Source organism: Cygnus olor, chromosome 7, assembly GCF_009769625.2.
Source record: "Cygnus olor isolate bCygOlo1 chromosome 7, bCygOlo1.pri.v2, whole genome shotgun sequence".
NCBI lineage: Eukaryota > Metazoa > Chordata > Aves > Anseriformes > Anatidae > Cygnus > Cygnus olor.
The window spans coordinates 17,100,149-17,118,702 of record NC_049175.1 but is presented as its reverse complement, the minus strand read 5'-3'; the positions used below and the strand labels follow the sequence as shown (position 1 = coordinate 17,118,702).

The window sequence follows — 18,554 nt, the reverse complement described above, 5'->3', positions numbered from 1 at the left end:
TGAAAAGAAAGCACACTGTTCTCAGACTCCTTTGGTTTCAAGGAATGGTCGGGGCCGCTCAAACAGACTGGTGCACCCCGTTCAGACAACAGGCGGCTGAGTGCATAAGGAAAGGAGCAGGAAGCAGGGTCATAATCTGTTATGGATAGCTGGAAATTACTGACCTATAGCTCGCAAACCAAGGCCAGAAATACACGAGTGATTCACCTTGAATTAAAGCTATCCCAAATATTTTTAGGAAGAGAGAGAGAATAAGAGCATTGAAAGAGGACTTTCATTAATAAGAACAGGGCATTACTGCTACTGTTAACAATAAAAATGAAGCTTGAACTGTGGTGTAAAAAAATATTGCCTTGTTGGTAAATATGGCTGGAAGGTGGGGAGTGTTGGTAAGTGGTTTCAAGATACTTTAAAGCAGTCACACAACAGCTGTTTTGCATCAACAACAGAATGATGTTACGAACAATCACATTTTTAAATAAGTAAAACAGCTGTTCCAGGTTTAGGGCCTAGCAAGAGATGTGACAATAATTAAAAAAATAATAATAATAAAAGAAAGAAAGAAAGAAAAAAAAAAAGAAATGGTAGGTTGACTTTATTGGTCACTGCAACTATCAAACTTACCGGTTTCCCAAACTCCAATTCCGAAAAGAATTTATACCAAGGTTCATTCTTTAAATCTATCTCTTCTGGGCTTATATCCCGAGTCTAAAGGAGTTGGTGACAGGGGAATGGAAGAAAGAGAAGGATAACATTATGCAAAGAATACACGGAAAGGGACTGTTAAAGATGCAGATCCCATGGTTTCCATTCTAAAATGCTGATATTTAGCCTTATAATTTGGAATTTCTGTAGCACCTCTCTCACAAAAGCCATGGACCGCTTTGCAAACATCAGTTAAGCCTAATGGCATCATTGTGAGAGACATGAATATGAATGAATTGCATTTTACAGATCAGGAGACCTACACAGAGAGATTATGCAGCTTGCCCAGAGTCACAGGGAGACTCAATGGAAGAGCTGGGAGTCAACCAGTCTCTCAGTCCTACTATGAGACAATTCCACTAAGACCAAAGCTGCATGTACTTCTTGAACTTTTTTAAATCATCTTTTGGTTTAAAAAAAGGCAGTTTCAGTGAGACACAAATCAAATACAGCAAAATACTGCATCTTTAACAGTACATGAATATGTGAGAAACCCTGTTCTATACACTGCAAACAGCATGAAAGGTGGTTTTCTAAAACAAAGGGGACACAGGTCAGACAGAGAGCATTTCTGAAATTTCTGAAGGGACACAAAGAGAGAGACAACATTACTTGTTTCTGCACAAATAAATGTTAGGGAATCAGGCAAAACTAAAATGAAGGAAAATCAGAAAGGACAGAAAACAGTACAGTTGAAAAGAAAATTGCCTTTTGATCATATAAAACAAAGTCTGTCCCAGTGCTTCACATGATGGGGGATTCTGATAGCCACAGCTCTGGGTGTGATTACTAGCAGATATCCACAAATCTCCTGCAGCCTCCTCAGAAACACAAAGAAAGATCTAGTTGCTAAACAGCATATTACTGTTGTATTTAATGAGACTGATGGAGACCACAAAGCCACTATTTCAAGATGTTCCTTCTACGGCTTGAAATTAAAGCTCAAAAAATAACATTGGAAGTAACACAGCTATCACATTCTTCTCATCTTTGATGAGCTCTGTACAATTTTTCTCAATTATGCTGATGATGATCCTGTTCATGGTTTTTAGATTCTGATTCAACAGCTCAATTAAATACTCTATGAAGTCTGAACATGTAAACAGTGCCACTGGTGATGTCAGAATTTTTGCAAAGGCTTAAATACACAGATGAAGCAGGCCTTTTGCCACAAGGTTTAATTTTGGCTATTTATCATGAGACAAAACTGCCACTGAAGTCAGCAGAAATCTTGCTCCAAGATGGGCTGCAGGAATGGAGTAGTCATACTATGTTCAAACCACTCCTCACTTGCTCTTTCTGTACTGGGCTGAGCCAACTCCCATCACAATCAAGGGAGTAATCCATTGCCTACTTCAATCGGCACTAGATCATGCTCCAACCAGGAGCAACTTCACTGAAGTCAATGAAGGGACACAGGTGTGAGAAGAAGTTGGTTGTAGGATCTTTAAAAAGTGATGGACCTTGATTGCACTTGGAGGGGAAAAAAGACACAGTAATAAGAAACACCAGGTCCCAGATCAGACTTGATTTTTATGTTTCTATTGATTTAAACTGCTGTACGATGCTTGTGCTTCAGCACAAAATCTATGGTATGTTTTTCAGGACCGGTCATCTACCTACTCCACGTATAGATCACTGTCTGAGCTATTAAGGCATAGAGTCCAGTTTACATTTGGAATCTCACATGCAATTAGCACTTCCAATCAAATCCTTTAAATTAATGCCTATATAGAACAATTACATCTTTATCTACCAAACTGGCTATTCACTAATAACCCCACTCAAGCACTTACAGTATTGTACTTGTACCCTGAAGGACACTGATTCGTGGTGATTTGTAAAGGACTGGCTGAGGTTAGCACCACCTCTCTGCCTTACCCCTTGCCAAGTCTTCCCAGTTAAGCCTGCAGAATGAGACTTTTATATGTCCCCTAGCCATTAAAACTCACAGCTTACTCACTAATTCAAACTGAAATTGGTAACAGTTCACTTAATACTCCAGGTTATGCACCTGTGTAGCTGAGGAGCCCGCTCACATTCAGTTCTGCCACCCCAGCCGTGGCTGAGGAATAAAGCAGCCAAGGGGCCATGTCATAGCACACCTCAGAAGCATCCCCTGAAGCACATTACAAGCACCCTAAAAGATAGTTTTTTGGTGTTTAAAGTTAATGGCATCAGAGGAACACAGAAATTGAACCATCCTGCTTTGCTGTGTAACTTCTTCAACCCTACTGCTGTGCCCTAGAAAAAGTACAACTGGCAAAACAGCTGCTGAAGAGGTCAGTGTCAAACACGGATTAAAAACTAGGGTTAGTGATCCATACTTAACACAGAAAACAACATGTCCAAAAGTAAAGAAGCCTCTCAATCACCCTGGATCTTGCTTTATAGAGAGAGACAATGTTAAGAAGTTATGCAAAACAGTTTTCTAAACAAATATACAGGAAAGACACCACATGAGCACTGCAATGTAAACATAAGGAGTCCTTTTGGAATGGAACTGGACAAGCATTCAGCGATTGTATTACATTCATGGATCAAGCCACAGACTAGGATAAGACAAACATTACCATCTTCTCGCTGTTCAGAACTGAGGACTTTCCTGGCTGATAGTCATAAATGCTCCTGGGCTCTGCACGGTATTTTCTAGTGTCCACCTTCTTGTCTGGAGGCTCCCAGTCAGTTCTGAGGAAAGAAAGATCAATTAACACAAAACGCTGTGGTTTCCACGGAGACAAATACTTTCTTTTGACAGACGCCTTCCCCAGTTAATCCTGGTTTAAGCAGGGTACTTCTTTCATCTAGGAAAGAAACCTGCTTCAAGAGGCCCAGTTTAGATAGGGCTCTGAGCACGTAGTCGTTTTTCTACAGCAGGCAGAGTTTGACACAGCTCAGATACTGAAACCACTGGAACAGAGGGGGTTCTTCCTTGTACTTTCAATAAACTGCTAGACTTTCATGTCTTTCCTGATTGGAAATAGCTTAATAATGGACTTCAACTAAACTCACAAGTACCAACACATCCAAAATTTGAGCAGAACTCAGATAAAATCTTTTTGCTAAACCCCTTCATTTTGGTCATGTCACTGATTACCTGACTATTGTGCAGTACCTGGAACTGCTCTCGACTGGTGGCACTCTGGGGTCCAAGAAATGGTCTTTTCTACAGACAAGAACCCATTATCTCTGACTGGCATTTGTAAAAATAGCTAACAGTCCATTAACTATCCAAACAACTATAACTTTGTTTTGTGTACACACTGGCACAGTTCAGACAGTATCAATCACAACAAATTCACTGTCCATATCCTACGATGTCCAGCTCCTTCCCAAAAAGTAGTACATTCAAAGCGGGGAGAATTCTGGAGGATATAAAATATTAATTGTCCAACATTTTTCCTTCATTTGGTAAATATATTCTTTACTGTTACAATGAGTTTTAAAATAAATGGTAACAAAGCAAATGATCAGGATAGAAGTAATACTGCAATATCAGAAATGACGCACCTAACTAGAACCTACTTCCAAAAAAGTTCGTGTGGGTGGGACTTCTCAGAGAAGAACAGTATACAATTCATTTATTTTCTTGTTTTAACCAAGGCTCAACATAAATTCAAATGCTTTTTCTCTGCTATTTACTTGTATTCTGATGTGCCTTTACAGTGTCACACTGAGCAGAGATCTTCCACTGTGCTCCTGTGGTAGACACTGTATAGACATGACATCCAGGAAACACTCCTCACCCCAGCAGGAAGCTACCTATCTAACAGAGGTTGTGATGCCTGGTAACAACACAACCACAGAGAGACATGCAATGGGTGACTGAGCTATGACAATGAAGGAGTTCATTGGTGCCTGGTAGAAGATTCAGAACTGAAACCACACTTCCACCTCCCCAAAAAGTTTAACTGGAGTTGTGGACCTACATCCTCCACCTTTGTTCCCTTCTCATTTACAACTTTCAGAGATTCTTCCAGTACTGATCCAAACATATCTTAGTTCAGGTCACCTTTCTGGGCTTGACTTCCGCGATGAAGAACGATTTGGCAGTGGCAAAGTGGCAGACCTCTTAAACACCTTCTCCGAGTCAATATTGTCCATCTCACTCTTGGAGCGGGGAACTGAAGGCTGGCTTCTAGCTGTACAATAAATCAAATGTAGGAATGTTAGTGAACTGGATAGGAAGCCAACAAATACATCCTTTACATACCCCTTATGTTTGAAAGTTTACATAAGAAATAGGAATTACTTACTATCATCAGAATAGGAATAACGAGGAGAGTATGAATCAGAATCTTCATCTGAAAGACAAAGCATTTTGCAAGTGAGATGAAAAAGCCCCAGAGAAACATCAGAGACGCTTTTCATTTCTTCTACTAATACACTGGACATAATTTGAGAGTAATATGCCCAATACTTACCACAGAGAGGATCCTAAAAAAGAAAAATCCCAATGGGGTTTAGATTGCATTTAAAAATAATTCCTAGATGAGATATAAATATTAATGTTGTACTTACACTAATACCTTTCTCCAGCCTCTCAAAGCACTTTAAAAAACAATCACTTTTTGTCACAAAACGCCTCTAGAGCAAGTGTTATTAGACCCACTTTATCAAAAGCTGAAAGATAAATCAAGGATCTAAAAGATGAAGTATATGCCTAAAATTACTCATTAAGTGTTAGACATAGTAATAGATCTGAGGAGTCCTGCTCTCAATCACATATGATAATCACTGGGCCATCTTCCTTGTATTAAGTAGCACACCAAACTGAAGTATGTTCACAGACTTATATTATCTTTTAAGCACAGATATACGTGTGTGTATCATGCCAGGAACATTACTTGCACCAAGAGACTGAAGAGTTTATGTTTTAAATAAGAAATGTAAAACAGAATGTAATGGAGATGTCCGAGCAGCTCTATAAGGGCTAACCATGACCGTCATCTAGAGAGTATTTCTGCTTGATCAAAAACCTAGCAGTATCTTTCCACCATCTTCAGCATGCTTTGCAATAAATCTTCCATGTACTACATATATAGTAGCAGGGGGAGTTGGGCTCAAAACCGGAAAGTAGACCCACAGGCCCATCACCTTTCTCTACAGATAAGGTAAGAACTAGCAGGGAAATATACATGAGATATCTACAGGACTTCAAGGCAAAATGCAGGAAAATACAATGCAATGACTGCAAAGAGAACTGTATGCTAAGGTATTACTGTTATCTCTGTGAATAAACAACTAAAAGTGCCAGAGAAAAATACAGAAAACCAGAAATATACAAAGAAAAGAATACACTATACAAGTGTCACATGAACTCAGTGACGCCAATCAACAGACTGAAACAATTTGCAGCTTCTCTCTCAAGAAGGACATCAAGGAGATGCTACACCCAACCTCATCCACCGGAAAAACAATTTGGCTAATACAGCTGACCTCAGCTTGCACTCTTGGCTTAATTGAGCCTTTCGGAAAGGCTCAAAGAAGTCTTAACTTTTAGCCCCTCTGCTGAGTTCTCTTAGTGAATGAATTAAACTGAAGGTTTAAGTTCCAAACAGATGGTTATTGATTCTTCAGTGCTTATTATAACCTTCAGGTTAAAAAAGTAATGAAGGACATTTTTCAGGCCAATTTCCATGTTTCAGACCTAAATGACAGAAATAAATTGACTGCTATTCCCATATAAAAGACGGGTTTATTCAGGTAGAAAAATACTTGGTAAGTCAATGTCTGTCCCTACAAATACATGGAAACATGTCTAAAAATATCTTTGCACCCATTCAGGTTTTGTATTTAATGCTAGTGATAAATGAAAAAGTCGATCTACTTACTTGAAGAGAAATATCAATATTGGTTATAGATTATCATTCAGATAGGAAAAAACAGGAAAAAAAAATCACTTCAGATAAATGCAAGTTTCCAATTGCAAATATTTTAATATCTACAATAATAAGGAAGACAGGTATAACGTTTTATCTCTTCAAGTACCTTTGAAGAAGAATATCTGTTTTTTCTCCCCTTTACAACAATGAATACTAAAACATAGAAAATTGGAATGACTCAATAAGTTTAAGAGGTAAACCAGAGATGAACATTAGAATGAGATCTCCTGGTTCTCAGAGCTACATTTTATCTATGGGACTCTCCTTACTGGAGCTGGGTATCACCAGTTTGTACTTTCAAAATCTGATTCTTCTTTGTGAGAAGAGACAGTTCTCCCGTAGTTCCTAGCAAAATCTGTAGTTTTTCCTTTTTGAAAAGCAAAAAAGGGAAAAAAAAAGGGGGGGGGGGTGCCTTTTCTTCTTTTTTGGGGTTGGCCAAAATCTCTAGATTTCAATATCCTTAAACTTTGAAGGTATTTTAAAGAGAAACACAAATCTTAGTGTTTTTTAGATCATCAACCCAAAGCAAAAGACTATGACACTTAGATTGTATGAAATTTGAGGCTTGAGGTTTCACCCATCTAGTATAAGTACTCTGCAGTTGAATATATCACTTTCAAATGTTTTCTGAACATGAAACATGGACTTCACCCTGCTATATCATTAGATATTCTGGATTCCTTATCAACCAAAAGAATCCAAGCAGGTGTTAGAGAAGCATTTCCCAATGTATTGAGAATAAAGAGCAAGCATTCTTGGTCCAATAAAATTTCAACTACCTAAACCAACAAATTACTTTCATCTGCACATTCATAAGGTACATATGGGGACATTTATGGGAAACCAGACTTTTAATATACTAAGATCATTGGTTTTTGCAAACTACGTTAGTTCAGACGAGTAAAATGAATTCTCAAACTTCATTACAAACAAGAAAATTGAATCACTGTAAAATTTCCTTTAGCAACTAGTTACTGAGGCTCTTTGTTTCTCTCTCATCCTACTGAAAGCCATTCTGCCAACAGAAGATAATTTACACTACATTGTGATTTGCTAGACAGAACTCTTCACCTGCAGGTTTCACCAAGAAATATAACATCTTAGATACCTCTATGACACTAGTCCACATTCACTGTCACAGTGAAACGCACCTTACATCTCCTATTCTTCTTCGAGCATCTCAGCTAGAACCCAGATTGAATGCTTTCTTTTTACACAGTACCCACCAAATGTTTAATACAAACACTGAATAAAATGGTTAATTAACAGTCTCACTAGGGTTGGCTTGAGGCACAGGCTAAGTAGGCAAGTTCCTAAATTGCAGGATCCAAAGCAATAGCAAAACACCAAGCCAAACAAGGCTGTCACCACCAACAAATTTCTAATCAGGAAATATCTGTCTGCCAATATGCGCAGCAGATTCCAATATTTTTCATATATCAGTATTTCATACACCACTACATGGTTATAGGTTGTCATGACAATAAATACAATTCCATCATCCTGAAACATGACTGACAAAGGATTCTAGATTGTACCTTGAAGTGTAAAAGAATCTGCTGAGCACGAGGAAGCGGGTGTAAATACAGTGTTACAAGTTGCAAGATGTGCTGATGAGACTGTCAAATCTGTCCTTGCCTAGATATGGCCAGTGCACCTAAGACCGCCCTGAACCCGTGTTACTAAGTTATATTTATTTTAAAGGACTACGTTGAGGGACTGATCCAAAACCCACTGAAGCAAGCAGTCATTTCACCATAGACTTCAGTGGAATTTTGGTCTGGCCCTATTACGTGTTAATAGTCAAAAACAGAAGCGAATAATTAAAGAAACACATTGATTTAAGGGGGGGGGCAGAATAAATCTCAGTTAAACCACATTTTTACATGTATATCAGCATTTTAGGCATGTTAAATAATCACTGCACACACATGACTAAATACAACTGATAAGCGCATAAAATCAAGCAAACCCCAGGTCTGCAGCATTAGTCAACTACTAGTTAGAAAGCCAGAGGAGCACTGCAAAGCCAAAAGGCGGCATACAGTCAAGGCAATGCTTAGAGTGCAGCAAATAATTATGATGCAGGATAATGCTCAGCAACTAGAAAAAACTTCAAAGAAGAAAATAAATGGACAAGGCAGCATTTGTGCAGAAAAATATATATGGTCCTTTATTTTTACCTTCAGAGATAGGGCTAGGAGTAGACGCAGGAAACTGGTATGTAGGAGAATAAGGATTGTCTTCTGCAGCAGAGAAAAGCAGTGGATTTTGAGACTATCCACAGTGAAGCGGAGGTTCTGCTTCATCCCCCAATTTCCTACCACCAATGGTTTTATTGCTTACTTTAATAAACTTGTGTAAACATCACTGTACTTTAAAAAAGATTAATGGATTAGCAAAGATTTAGTATTTATGCATCACACAAGAAGGTATGCTGGGCATAACTGAATTTCCAGCTAGTGTAACAAATGGGATAACAGAATCTAGAACCTGAATCTAGTTATATTATGGTGCTATATGTACAGTTAACTCAAGCACGAGACAACATACACTCTGACTAAGCTTCTGGTACCTTCAGGTTTTTGCTGGATTTCAGGAAGTTCAGAAATATGTAGGTAGGGCAAGAAGGTTTTCTTCAGGAGTGTCTAAGAGAGGAACGTGGTTTGAAAAAAGAAAGAGAGTAAAGATTTAAAAGGGGAAGAATGGAGAGACAGGAATATCCCCAACAAGCTGCAGAACAGTCTCTCACGTGCTGATGCTACAGCATAACCATACTCAGATGCTTTCTTGCTCATGTCTGCCGTCAACGTAGAGGCCCTGGGGGAGATCCTGGAGGCAGAAAGTACTGAACTCATTCTCCACGTCCTGAAGTACAGGCTCTGGCTGAGCTGAAGAACTTCTGTTAGGAGCGCTGGGAGGAGGAAATTGTTCAACTCTTTCTCATTCCATCCAATATAATGCAGTGCCTATATATGCATAAAGCTCACCATGACAGCATCTGCAGTGGCAAATACAGCTCCAGTTTTGCATGCTGTAGGGTTTGTTATGTAAGCACAGTTCTGAATTGCATTTGCCTAGACATTAGGTTGTTCAGAGCGTTCAGTCTGCAAACACTACTGCAGCCATTTCTCACACAGAAGAAACAATGTGAATGTATCAGCAGGCAGGCACAGAAGTGCCTCAAAGTAGTGGATTCCCTGAGAACACACCATGATGAAGTTTGCAAGAGCTTACCACAATTTGAATTTTGAAAGAAGAAAATCTGAGGTTTTGAAGAGAGAATTCAGATTCTGAACCCCCCAAATCAATGCAAATCTTTCCATTGGTTTCAGCGTGCCTCAAACCAAGCTCTATTAGGCAGGTACTAAAGCTTTAAAGTGTAAAAAGTCTTTTGTGTACAGTGCTGTTTCAGAGAGAACTTACTATCATTTAAAAGCGTTAGGGGCAGGGAGAGTCAGCTGCTAAAGATGAAGTTCAGGGATCTGTTTTCTTTAAGTATGAAATTAATGACAGCTTTCTGATTTCAGTTCTCAGACAGTACTCATGATTTCATGAAGGCACTGCAGTACACCTCAGAATAACTCGGACCTTTCTTTGGACTTCACTATTTTCTCACCTTTGTCTCTGGAGCTGTTAAATACATTATTGGTTGTGTTCTGTGGTGCAAGGTAAACACTAGTTAACACAAAAGGCTTTTATTGATCATCCATAGTACAATTCTTCACATATCTGAAACAAAGTGTTGTCATAATGGTCTTTTGAAGTAAATAAAGATATCTGTTCTACAGTACCTCTGTTTAGCTTGTGGATCTGTTTGAACATCGTCTTGTACCAGTCCTTCGATCTGTCTGTATTCTATCAGAAAAATAAATACGCAAATAAATAATCACAGACATGAATTCTACCAGCACTTCAAAACTTTTTTTTTTTTAAAAAATCTTGCAGCAGTATGGTTAGCACCCTGATTCCTAGTTCATTTATCACATTTACCTCAAAATCAAGGCTAATAAAATATGAGTAATTTCACTCTGACATAGAATTTCGTATCTAATGAAGCTACAAGCTTTGCTCTAGTTTAATAATACCTTGAAAGTTCTTTAGGGGTTATGATGTTCTAGACTGTGTAGAACTGTACATTGTGTGGAAGGTTGTCCACTGTAATCCGATTTTATATATCATTTAAAAGTAGACACTATGCCTAGTTTAGTCATAATACACTGATTTCCTCTGTATCCAATGGACAGTCAGACACATGTAGTGCTCAAGTCACTCCAGACACTAGTTGTAAGAATGAGTTGTTGTTTTCATTATGATTTCCCCAATCACTGAAGGAACTTAAACATGTGGTTTAGAAGAGATAACTGCCTTTAAGATGGTTAAAATAATGCAAGATTAATCTCTCTCCCTTAGCTGCTAGCAGTGAATGAACAATATTCTCAAATAGGATGAAAAGAGATGATCATTTATTTTTTCTTTAACCTGATACAGCTGAAACATGTTATTGATAACAAAGTTGGTAATAAGATATGCTGGAACTAGAATTACATCTTCTATCTTTGCAGCCTCTGGAGCTTCAGGGAATTCCCTAAGTCTCAAGACAGGCAGAATCTGGCCCATGCTTTTGCAGTGTTGTCTTACCCTCAATGGAATGCCAATATCATCAATGGAGGTATCAGGCATGTACTGAGGGCTCCTGACAATTCTTCTTTTCTCCTCCATTGCCCTCTTCTCACTTGGTGCTATCTCCTGAACTGGCTTGTCCCGTGTGAGTGCCAAATCTACTTTATCAGAAACTAGTCTGTCTGGCACCGAATCTGGAAATGAAAACAGGAGATTATCATCTCATCCCCATTCTACCACCTCACTGTATTTCACTTTTTTAAGGCAAAAATCCTAGCAAATAGTTGATGAGACAGACTGTGTCACCATCATCTGTGGCCAGCAAATGGATTGAAGGAATCTACCAAAAAAATATTTGGTATCAGCAAAAGCAGGTTAGCATCTCTGTGGTAGTCACCTTCACACACCTCGAGATAGGCTCAGCTATTATGTAAGACAAGAGACTTTTGGTTTTGGAGGCTGCTTTTTTGGTCTAATTAGCAACTCTGCAATCTCATTCTTCACCTTTTTCTGCTGGTGATTTCAATCTAATAGAGCATCCCACGTGGTAGTGGCACTACTTTTTAACAGCTTGCACTCACCTGCCTGACAATCCTATTCGTTACAGTCGGTATATGATATTTCCAGGTCATCTTTGAGCCCTAATCAGAATTTGTAAACAACAAATTCTTCTCTTGGTTAGCACATGCATAATTCCTGTCTATAAGGGGAAACAACTAATTGCTGCAGCCTGCTTTGCTTCCACCTGAAATTCCTTGATGCTGCCTGACTGACAGCCATAGGTAGTAGCAGGCACCAGCACCCCTGCGCAAGGAGTCAAGGGAGCTCACACTGCTCTGAAGATATGCTATGCTCTAGAGAGCTGCAGCACCGCAATCCTTAGGCTCTGCTGAAAACTTTTTCCATGTGTATTTCTGGGGAGGAAACATCTGTGATTTTACAGTCTGCCTCATCAAGGCTTTGCTGGGTCCTATCCTTTTTACATCACTGCATGCACTGAAGAGAAAGAAAGGGGTTTTATTCACATGCACGTCACCATGCTGCCCAAAGCCATTAAAGGTGAAGGAAAATGAAAGAGGCAGTTAGCAGAGGAAAAGCTCGTGCATAACAAAGCTTTGGTCTGTTGGTACCCTGAGCAAACAATTCTGTCCTGTGAAACTCTGTACATGAAGAATTTGTGTTTGAGTGATTGGCTTGAAATTACCAATCTTTGTCTTTTCCTCTTAAAAAAATGAAATAACATTTATGAAAGGTCAAAACATGGCAAAGCATCAATTAAATCCTTGTTTAGCTTTTTCATCCTGTTTCCCCTCCCTGGGAATGCAAATGCACTTTCGGTCCTTCTACGTTCCTGGTGCAAAGGGCTATTTTATATGAAGTGCTTGGTTTGTTCCCTTATAACTGGAAGAATTAACAGCTAAATTCCACACTGAACTATTTGTAACAGCTCCAATGATTTCATAAGTACTGGTGGAGGTATATACCAGGCTCTGAGGTATTTAAAAGTCAAATAGCCAAATCTGGTGCCTGACCATACGGATAACCAGGTTGCACTAGGTAGTACATCCCATGGCACCTGAGCCATCCTTTTCCAGAGCAGCATCATCAATATGGGGTCATACAGCAAGCGTTTTACCACTGTGACCAAGAAGATGCAAGAAGCAGGGGGATGAGGTGGCAGGCAACACCTTTGCAGTTGTTTTGACACTAAGAGCAGGTGCAGGCCCAGCTGTGCAAAACAGGCTTCATTTGCAGATCAATGATCATTTGGGACAGAACAAGCTGCACCATGAGTTAGCTGTAGTTTAGAAAATTAGAAAAAAAGAGTTCCTGATCATGAAGGGAAACACCTTGTAAAAGAGAAAACCAACAGGAAACCTCTGTCTGGGCTTACAGGCCAGCATTAAACTCACAGTTGAGTGGTGTCCACTTGGAACCACCAAGGGAAGGAGGAGGGAGACAGCTGTGAGCTAGGGGCAGCCCATCACCTCAGCAGGGGGGCAGCATAGAGGGACAGACTGGTGCAGCAGCCAGAGGAGCCTGGTGGAAGAAGTCAGACTAGGTCTGCACCTGCCTTAGGGGCAGGCTCCACACACCCTGCTAGACCTGGTCCCCCACAGCAGGGCCAGAGCATGGAGTAGTGGCTTCCTTGCATCTTTATTTGCAATGTTTAGAGGAATAGACTAATAATTTAGGACCTAAGTATATTAACATGCCCACAGCAGTAACATTTGGAGAAGAGACTGAAATCAGACTTTCAGTGATCTACACTAAACCAGGACAAACATTTATTTATTGTTACAGTTCCCAGGAAGCGTGCTTGCTCAAGGTACTCCACAAGCTAACAGAGCAGAAGCAGCAGCTTTGCTCCAGCAGAGGCAGCAGTTGGGAGGCAGAAGACCTTTCACATCATACCTGCCAGGCTACTAAGCCTTTTTTGCTGTTCTGTGGTAAAGGAAGAAACAAAACAAAAAGAAATACAGAACAAATGGGTGAGACAAACAGCAAGTGCTCTGGTGCTGCACTTCTGACAGGCAAGAAATACGCTGTAGACAGAACAGCAGCAGCTGCTGGAGAGAATCTGTTTTCAAATACCCTGCCAAAGTGACAATCCACAGCCTCTTCTCCACACAGCAGCCTCGTGGATAACACAAATCTTATGATGCAGTGACCAATACATTTGCAAAGAGGTGCTTTTTTTGTTTTTGTTTTTTAAAATCAGAGAGAATGGAAAAAGTTGGACAGGAGACAATTTTAAAAATAAAGACTATCAGTCAAACAACTTGACAAATAACTGTTACTATTAACATGAAGTACATTTTTAAACAATAATGCTGTAGCATGTTGTAGGGATATAGGAAAGGACCAAGCCACTGTTGGTGTGTTGGTGTGCTGAGTCTCATCACACACTAGTGCGCCATAGACTGAGTGATATGCCCCCAGTCACAGATGGGATGTGGCTGTCAGTTTCAGAATGATCACTCTTTTAAGGCCTTCCATTTCTGAGTTCCCAGACTAGGACATTTGTGGTAGCTTCCACAGTGTTTCACCACCCTGAAGTTGACACTCAGAACTGCTTTCTAAAGGATGCCCAAATGACTTGTCCAAGTCATGGCTAGGAATAAAGAAAGGATTCTTAGATCTATGTTCTCTGCTCTACCTGCTCCCCAGCAATTAATCCAGTCAACCAACACAAAAGACATTTGAAAAGAAACTACTTTACTGACATACAAAATGCAAACACTCTTGAATGCTCATACAGTTAATGCAAAGATCCCAAAACTTTAATATATTAATCACACATGTTAAATATTCATAAAAATCACGCCATGCAATGCCTACCCAGGAAATAACTGTGTAGTAGGTAAAACACATCCTCCAGTTGTATGTTGTTTGCTAGCAGAACCTACCTTCAATGGACATTTATACTAAATGGAGCAACTTAGCAAGGGAGGACAATGTGTCTCTTCACTAAGGACAGCTCCCTCGCCAATATGTATGAACTTCGTTCTTTAATCCCAGTGTTTCTGCTCTGTTAACCACCAAGGGCAAGCTGCTTGTGTGCGTTATTGCTCACGTGATAGTTGTCAACATATGCCTGTGTGCAATTAGGAAAAGAAAGGGCTTGCAATCTGAAGCCAAGAATAGATGGGGACCACTACTGCAGGGTTTGCTCTTGTCTATTATGAGAAAGATGAATGATCTCAGCCTCAGTCATTGCTATCGCTGAAGAGAACGGTGTTCAGTCACTAAGGCCTTCTGGCAAAAAAAAATGGTGTTTTAAAGACCTATGCTAGAGAGTTCTTCCCTGCCTCTTCTTCCACAGGGGAGAGAATATCATGGATGAATAGACTTTTTAAAAAAATGTTTTTTTACGTGAAGTGCAGGTTTTCTTTTCACTTGTGTCTCTGACTAGAGAAGAGAGCTGCTGACAGATAGAAACTGAGGAGGTGGAGGTATCTGCTATTTCACTCTCCCACCTGACCAAAATCAGCTTGTAGCCTCAGGCCCACACTAGCTAATGAGGATTTTATCCTTGATCGTGTGTTCCAGGATGGTAGGCAAAGGCCAAAGACTTGTAGGCCTCTCAGAGAAAGGGCTGAGTAGAGGAATATAACTGCTGGCAACAGTAAAGGAATGATTAAACATGACTTGAGAGTTCCCAGAGCAGCAGTGGAAGAAACAAACACTTGAAACCATAACAAAAGGGGAAGAGGAAACAAATATTTGAGTACATTTATTGAAAAATTATGTCAAAAAAAATCAAGACACCAACAACTGTGAAGGGAAGAAATTCTTACTTTGGTGCTAGGAATGAACTAGAGGATGTGAAATGACTTGTTCATAAGCATTAATGGTATTGTTGGCATTGCTGTCAGTGATACCAGTTGGTATTACTGAAATCCAGTAGAAAAAAATCTGAGATCTCTCATCATGACTTACCAAGTAAGATCAAGCAGACAAAAAAAAAGAGGATAAAAGTATCTTGTGTGCTTCAAAAATCATTACCTGTTTCTAAGATTCTAATAGCACTAAAGCAAAGTATCTTACATGCTTATAAATTAATGAACTAGCAAAGAAAGTATAAGATAGGACAGTAGGTGATGTTTGCTACAACAGTCCCTCCAAAGGATAAGATAACAAGCTCCTTAAAGATCAATCAATAATCCACTGAGGAGAAAAAACACATTCATCAGGAAGACTAACTGAACTACTGGAGACTTCAAGCTACCAGCATTCAGACTACCAGCATTAAGATGACCTTGAAATTTCTAACTTTAAGGGTATTCATAGCACACAAGAGGAATTTATATTAAACCTGTTCTTGACATAAAGAAATTGATTTAAGAACAAAATATAATTAATTATCAGGGGAAGGGGGACCATAATCCAATAAAATGTTATGTGCCATTAGACCAAAACAGCTTTGAGAATGGATAAGATCCATAAAGATGAAACCAAACATGAATTATGTCAGCCAGGGGAGAAACACAAGAGATCACTAAAATCTGAGAACCACTTAAAAAACGCATCAACTACACTACAAAAAAAAAGTCTTAATGCTATGCTGGAATAACGTCTAGACAGGGGAGGAAGCATAAGTAACTGTGAGAAACTCTTAATACATGGATAGAAAAGTAACAAAACATACCTATGAGTAAATAACATATGCTAGGAAGTACAAGATGACAACAATGGAAGTGAAAATTCACAGAATGTCCAAGACGACTCAAAAAGACATTTCAAGGTTCATGAAGAGTAAACAGAAACCTACCAATAGTCTTGGTATTTTACCAAACAGGCACACTGGAACTGCTTGTAAGAGGGCTGAAAAGATGACACATCCAATCATTATTTCCATTCTGTATTTTGAGGAGGGGATGAAGAAAAAAGAGTCTGACGTCCTACTGCCTGGTGGAGAAATGCTTTCCACTTCAACAGTACCTAAGGTCCATGATGAATGACAACAACTGAGGTCATCTGTTTGAAAATCAGCATGCTCATGTAAACTGTACTGAAGACTTTTAGAACAGTTTCCTTTTCTAAAGAAAGCATTTTCAGGAAGGGCAGCTTGCTGGACTCTTGACATTCATTCTCAGTATGATTGGAATACAAAGGAAACTCCATAGGACAGGAAGGAGGTAGATGTGACAATATTTGAAAAGCATAAATGTGACTGCCAGATGTCTGTCACATTGACAGTAATCCCAGGAAAAGAATATATTGTAATGACTAATACAAGATTTTATTATAAAAATGGCGTGGCACACACAGTACCAGTCACTACAAATTGATGACTAAGATGCCTTGTCAAATCAACTCAATACGATTCTTGCAAGTTACAGGTGTGATTAATAAAGACTGGAAAACATGCATCAATATAGATACCATAGCTCAGTCACATTGCTTATCACGTTGTGATCTATACACTGACAAAAAAATGTTGTAAGAGAAGCTCTTCAGTATATCAGGCTACAGTATCATGAGGGCTGATGGTCAGAGGCAAGACATTCAAGACAGAACAAATTGTTGTCTGTGAAGGTAATTGATCAAGAGAACAACTTGACATCACTTGTCTCAATGCCAGTGTGTATGCGGACCATCGTATTATACAAGTTTGTCCCTTGTGCTCTTAAGATCTACAGAGAAAATATTCTTGTTTGGCACATGCTTCAAAATGCTCCAGATTTAATACTAGAAATCTACCAAAAAATATCCCTGCTTAAGGAAGGCAACAAAAAGCTTTGAGATAAAGGCTGCCTCAGATAATGTTCTCTCTCTCGACACAGATAAAATATTTGGGGGATCTAGGCACCCTCATTCAGGAGGGCATAAACAAAGCTGCTTCAGATGCTAGCAGAAAGGAAAAGATATAATCTACTTACATGAGTGATACAATCAGCTGGGCTACAGTGAGGACACTATCTTTGGAGCCAAAGACAGAAGACTGTTTTACAAAGGCATTGAAGAAAAAATAAAACACCTTGAGAAACACAAACGAATGGACCAATGAATGCTTGTAATTAGACTGATTAAAAGGAGATGAGTGCACGCCTTTCCTTTATTTTCTGATTTTTTTTTCCTTTGGAAAATGCAACTTGCCATAGCTTATTCACATGTCCAGTTATAGAACTTTCCCTCAACATCAGAGAGGCTTCTGATCCACAGGTTCTAACTAGAAAAAGTAGGCATTGCCCCTCACCCTAGCCTGTCACCTGTGTATTGTATGCTCTGGTCACTACAATTCATGAAGGCAGCTTTATTATCTCATAGTAGCGTGGACTTCATTGTCCACAGCACACATTCTCCAGTTTCTTGCAGTTTAACAGATTATTCAGTTTGAGTCCAAATACCTATCTGGAAGTCTCCTTACCTCGATTGTGCTGCAAGAGGACAATAGTGGGATTGACGATTGTGGTAGAGGGATAGGCAGATGATGACTTGTTGATTGACGTGAAGGAGGTTGGGTAGTCAGTGCCAGTGCTAGGCTGGGACACCTCATTTAACACAGGACCTGGGTCCTGAAAAGGAGAGCAACATATCATCAGCAGGCAGGAAGATTACAACACTGGGAAAATCTGAAGAAAAAAGTCATTTTAGACTGAACGATAAGCATAATCACAGCAAGTTTTAGTAAAAAGAGGCATAAGCACGAGCATTACCTTACTACATGTATGTACCCTGCTCCTTGTTAATGCAATTAGTTTGCTAAGGCAGTATGATTCTTTGGTGTTGGGTTTCACAACTCCAACCCCAAAAGGAGGCACTAAATTAATCCCGCTTCCTGAAGCGGACACAGGGTGCCAAAAAACCAAGCAATTCTGGTTGTGGGGAAAGATG

General features: G+C 39.5%; 1 protein-coding gene across 1 annotated transcript in view; it reads right to left on the bottom strand.

The window, feature by feature from the left end:
* Positions 1-18,554, bottom strand: part of SORBS1 (sorbin and SH3 domain containing 1) — a 165,005-nt gene that overhangs the window by 31,331 nt on the left and 115,120 nt on the right. Inside the window, exons 10-17 of the mRNA XM_040564017.1 lie at positions 18,088-18,235; positions 13,629-13,658; positions 11,232-11,407; positions 10,385-10,448; positions 4,962-5,009; positions 4,718-4,847; positions 3,279-3,393; positions 625-708 (exon numbers count right to left, since the gene is read on the bottom strand). Coding sequence (XP_040419951.1) covers positions 625-708; positions 3,279-3,393; positions 4,718-4,847; positions 4,962-5,009; positions 10,385-10,448; positions 11,232-11,407; positions 13,629-13,658; positions 18,088-18,235 — 795 coding nt within the window. The remainder of the gene's footprint in view (positions 1-624; positions 709-3,278; positions 3,394-4,717; positions 4,848-4,961; positions 5,010-10,384; positions 10,449-11,231; positions 11,408-13,628; positions 13,659-18,087; positions 18,236-18,554) is intronic.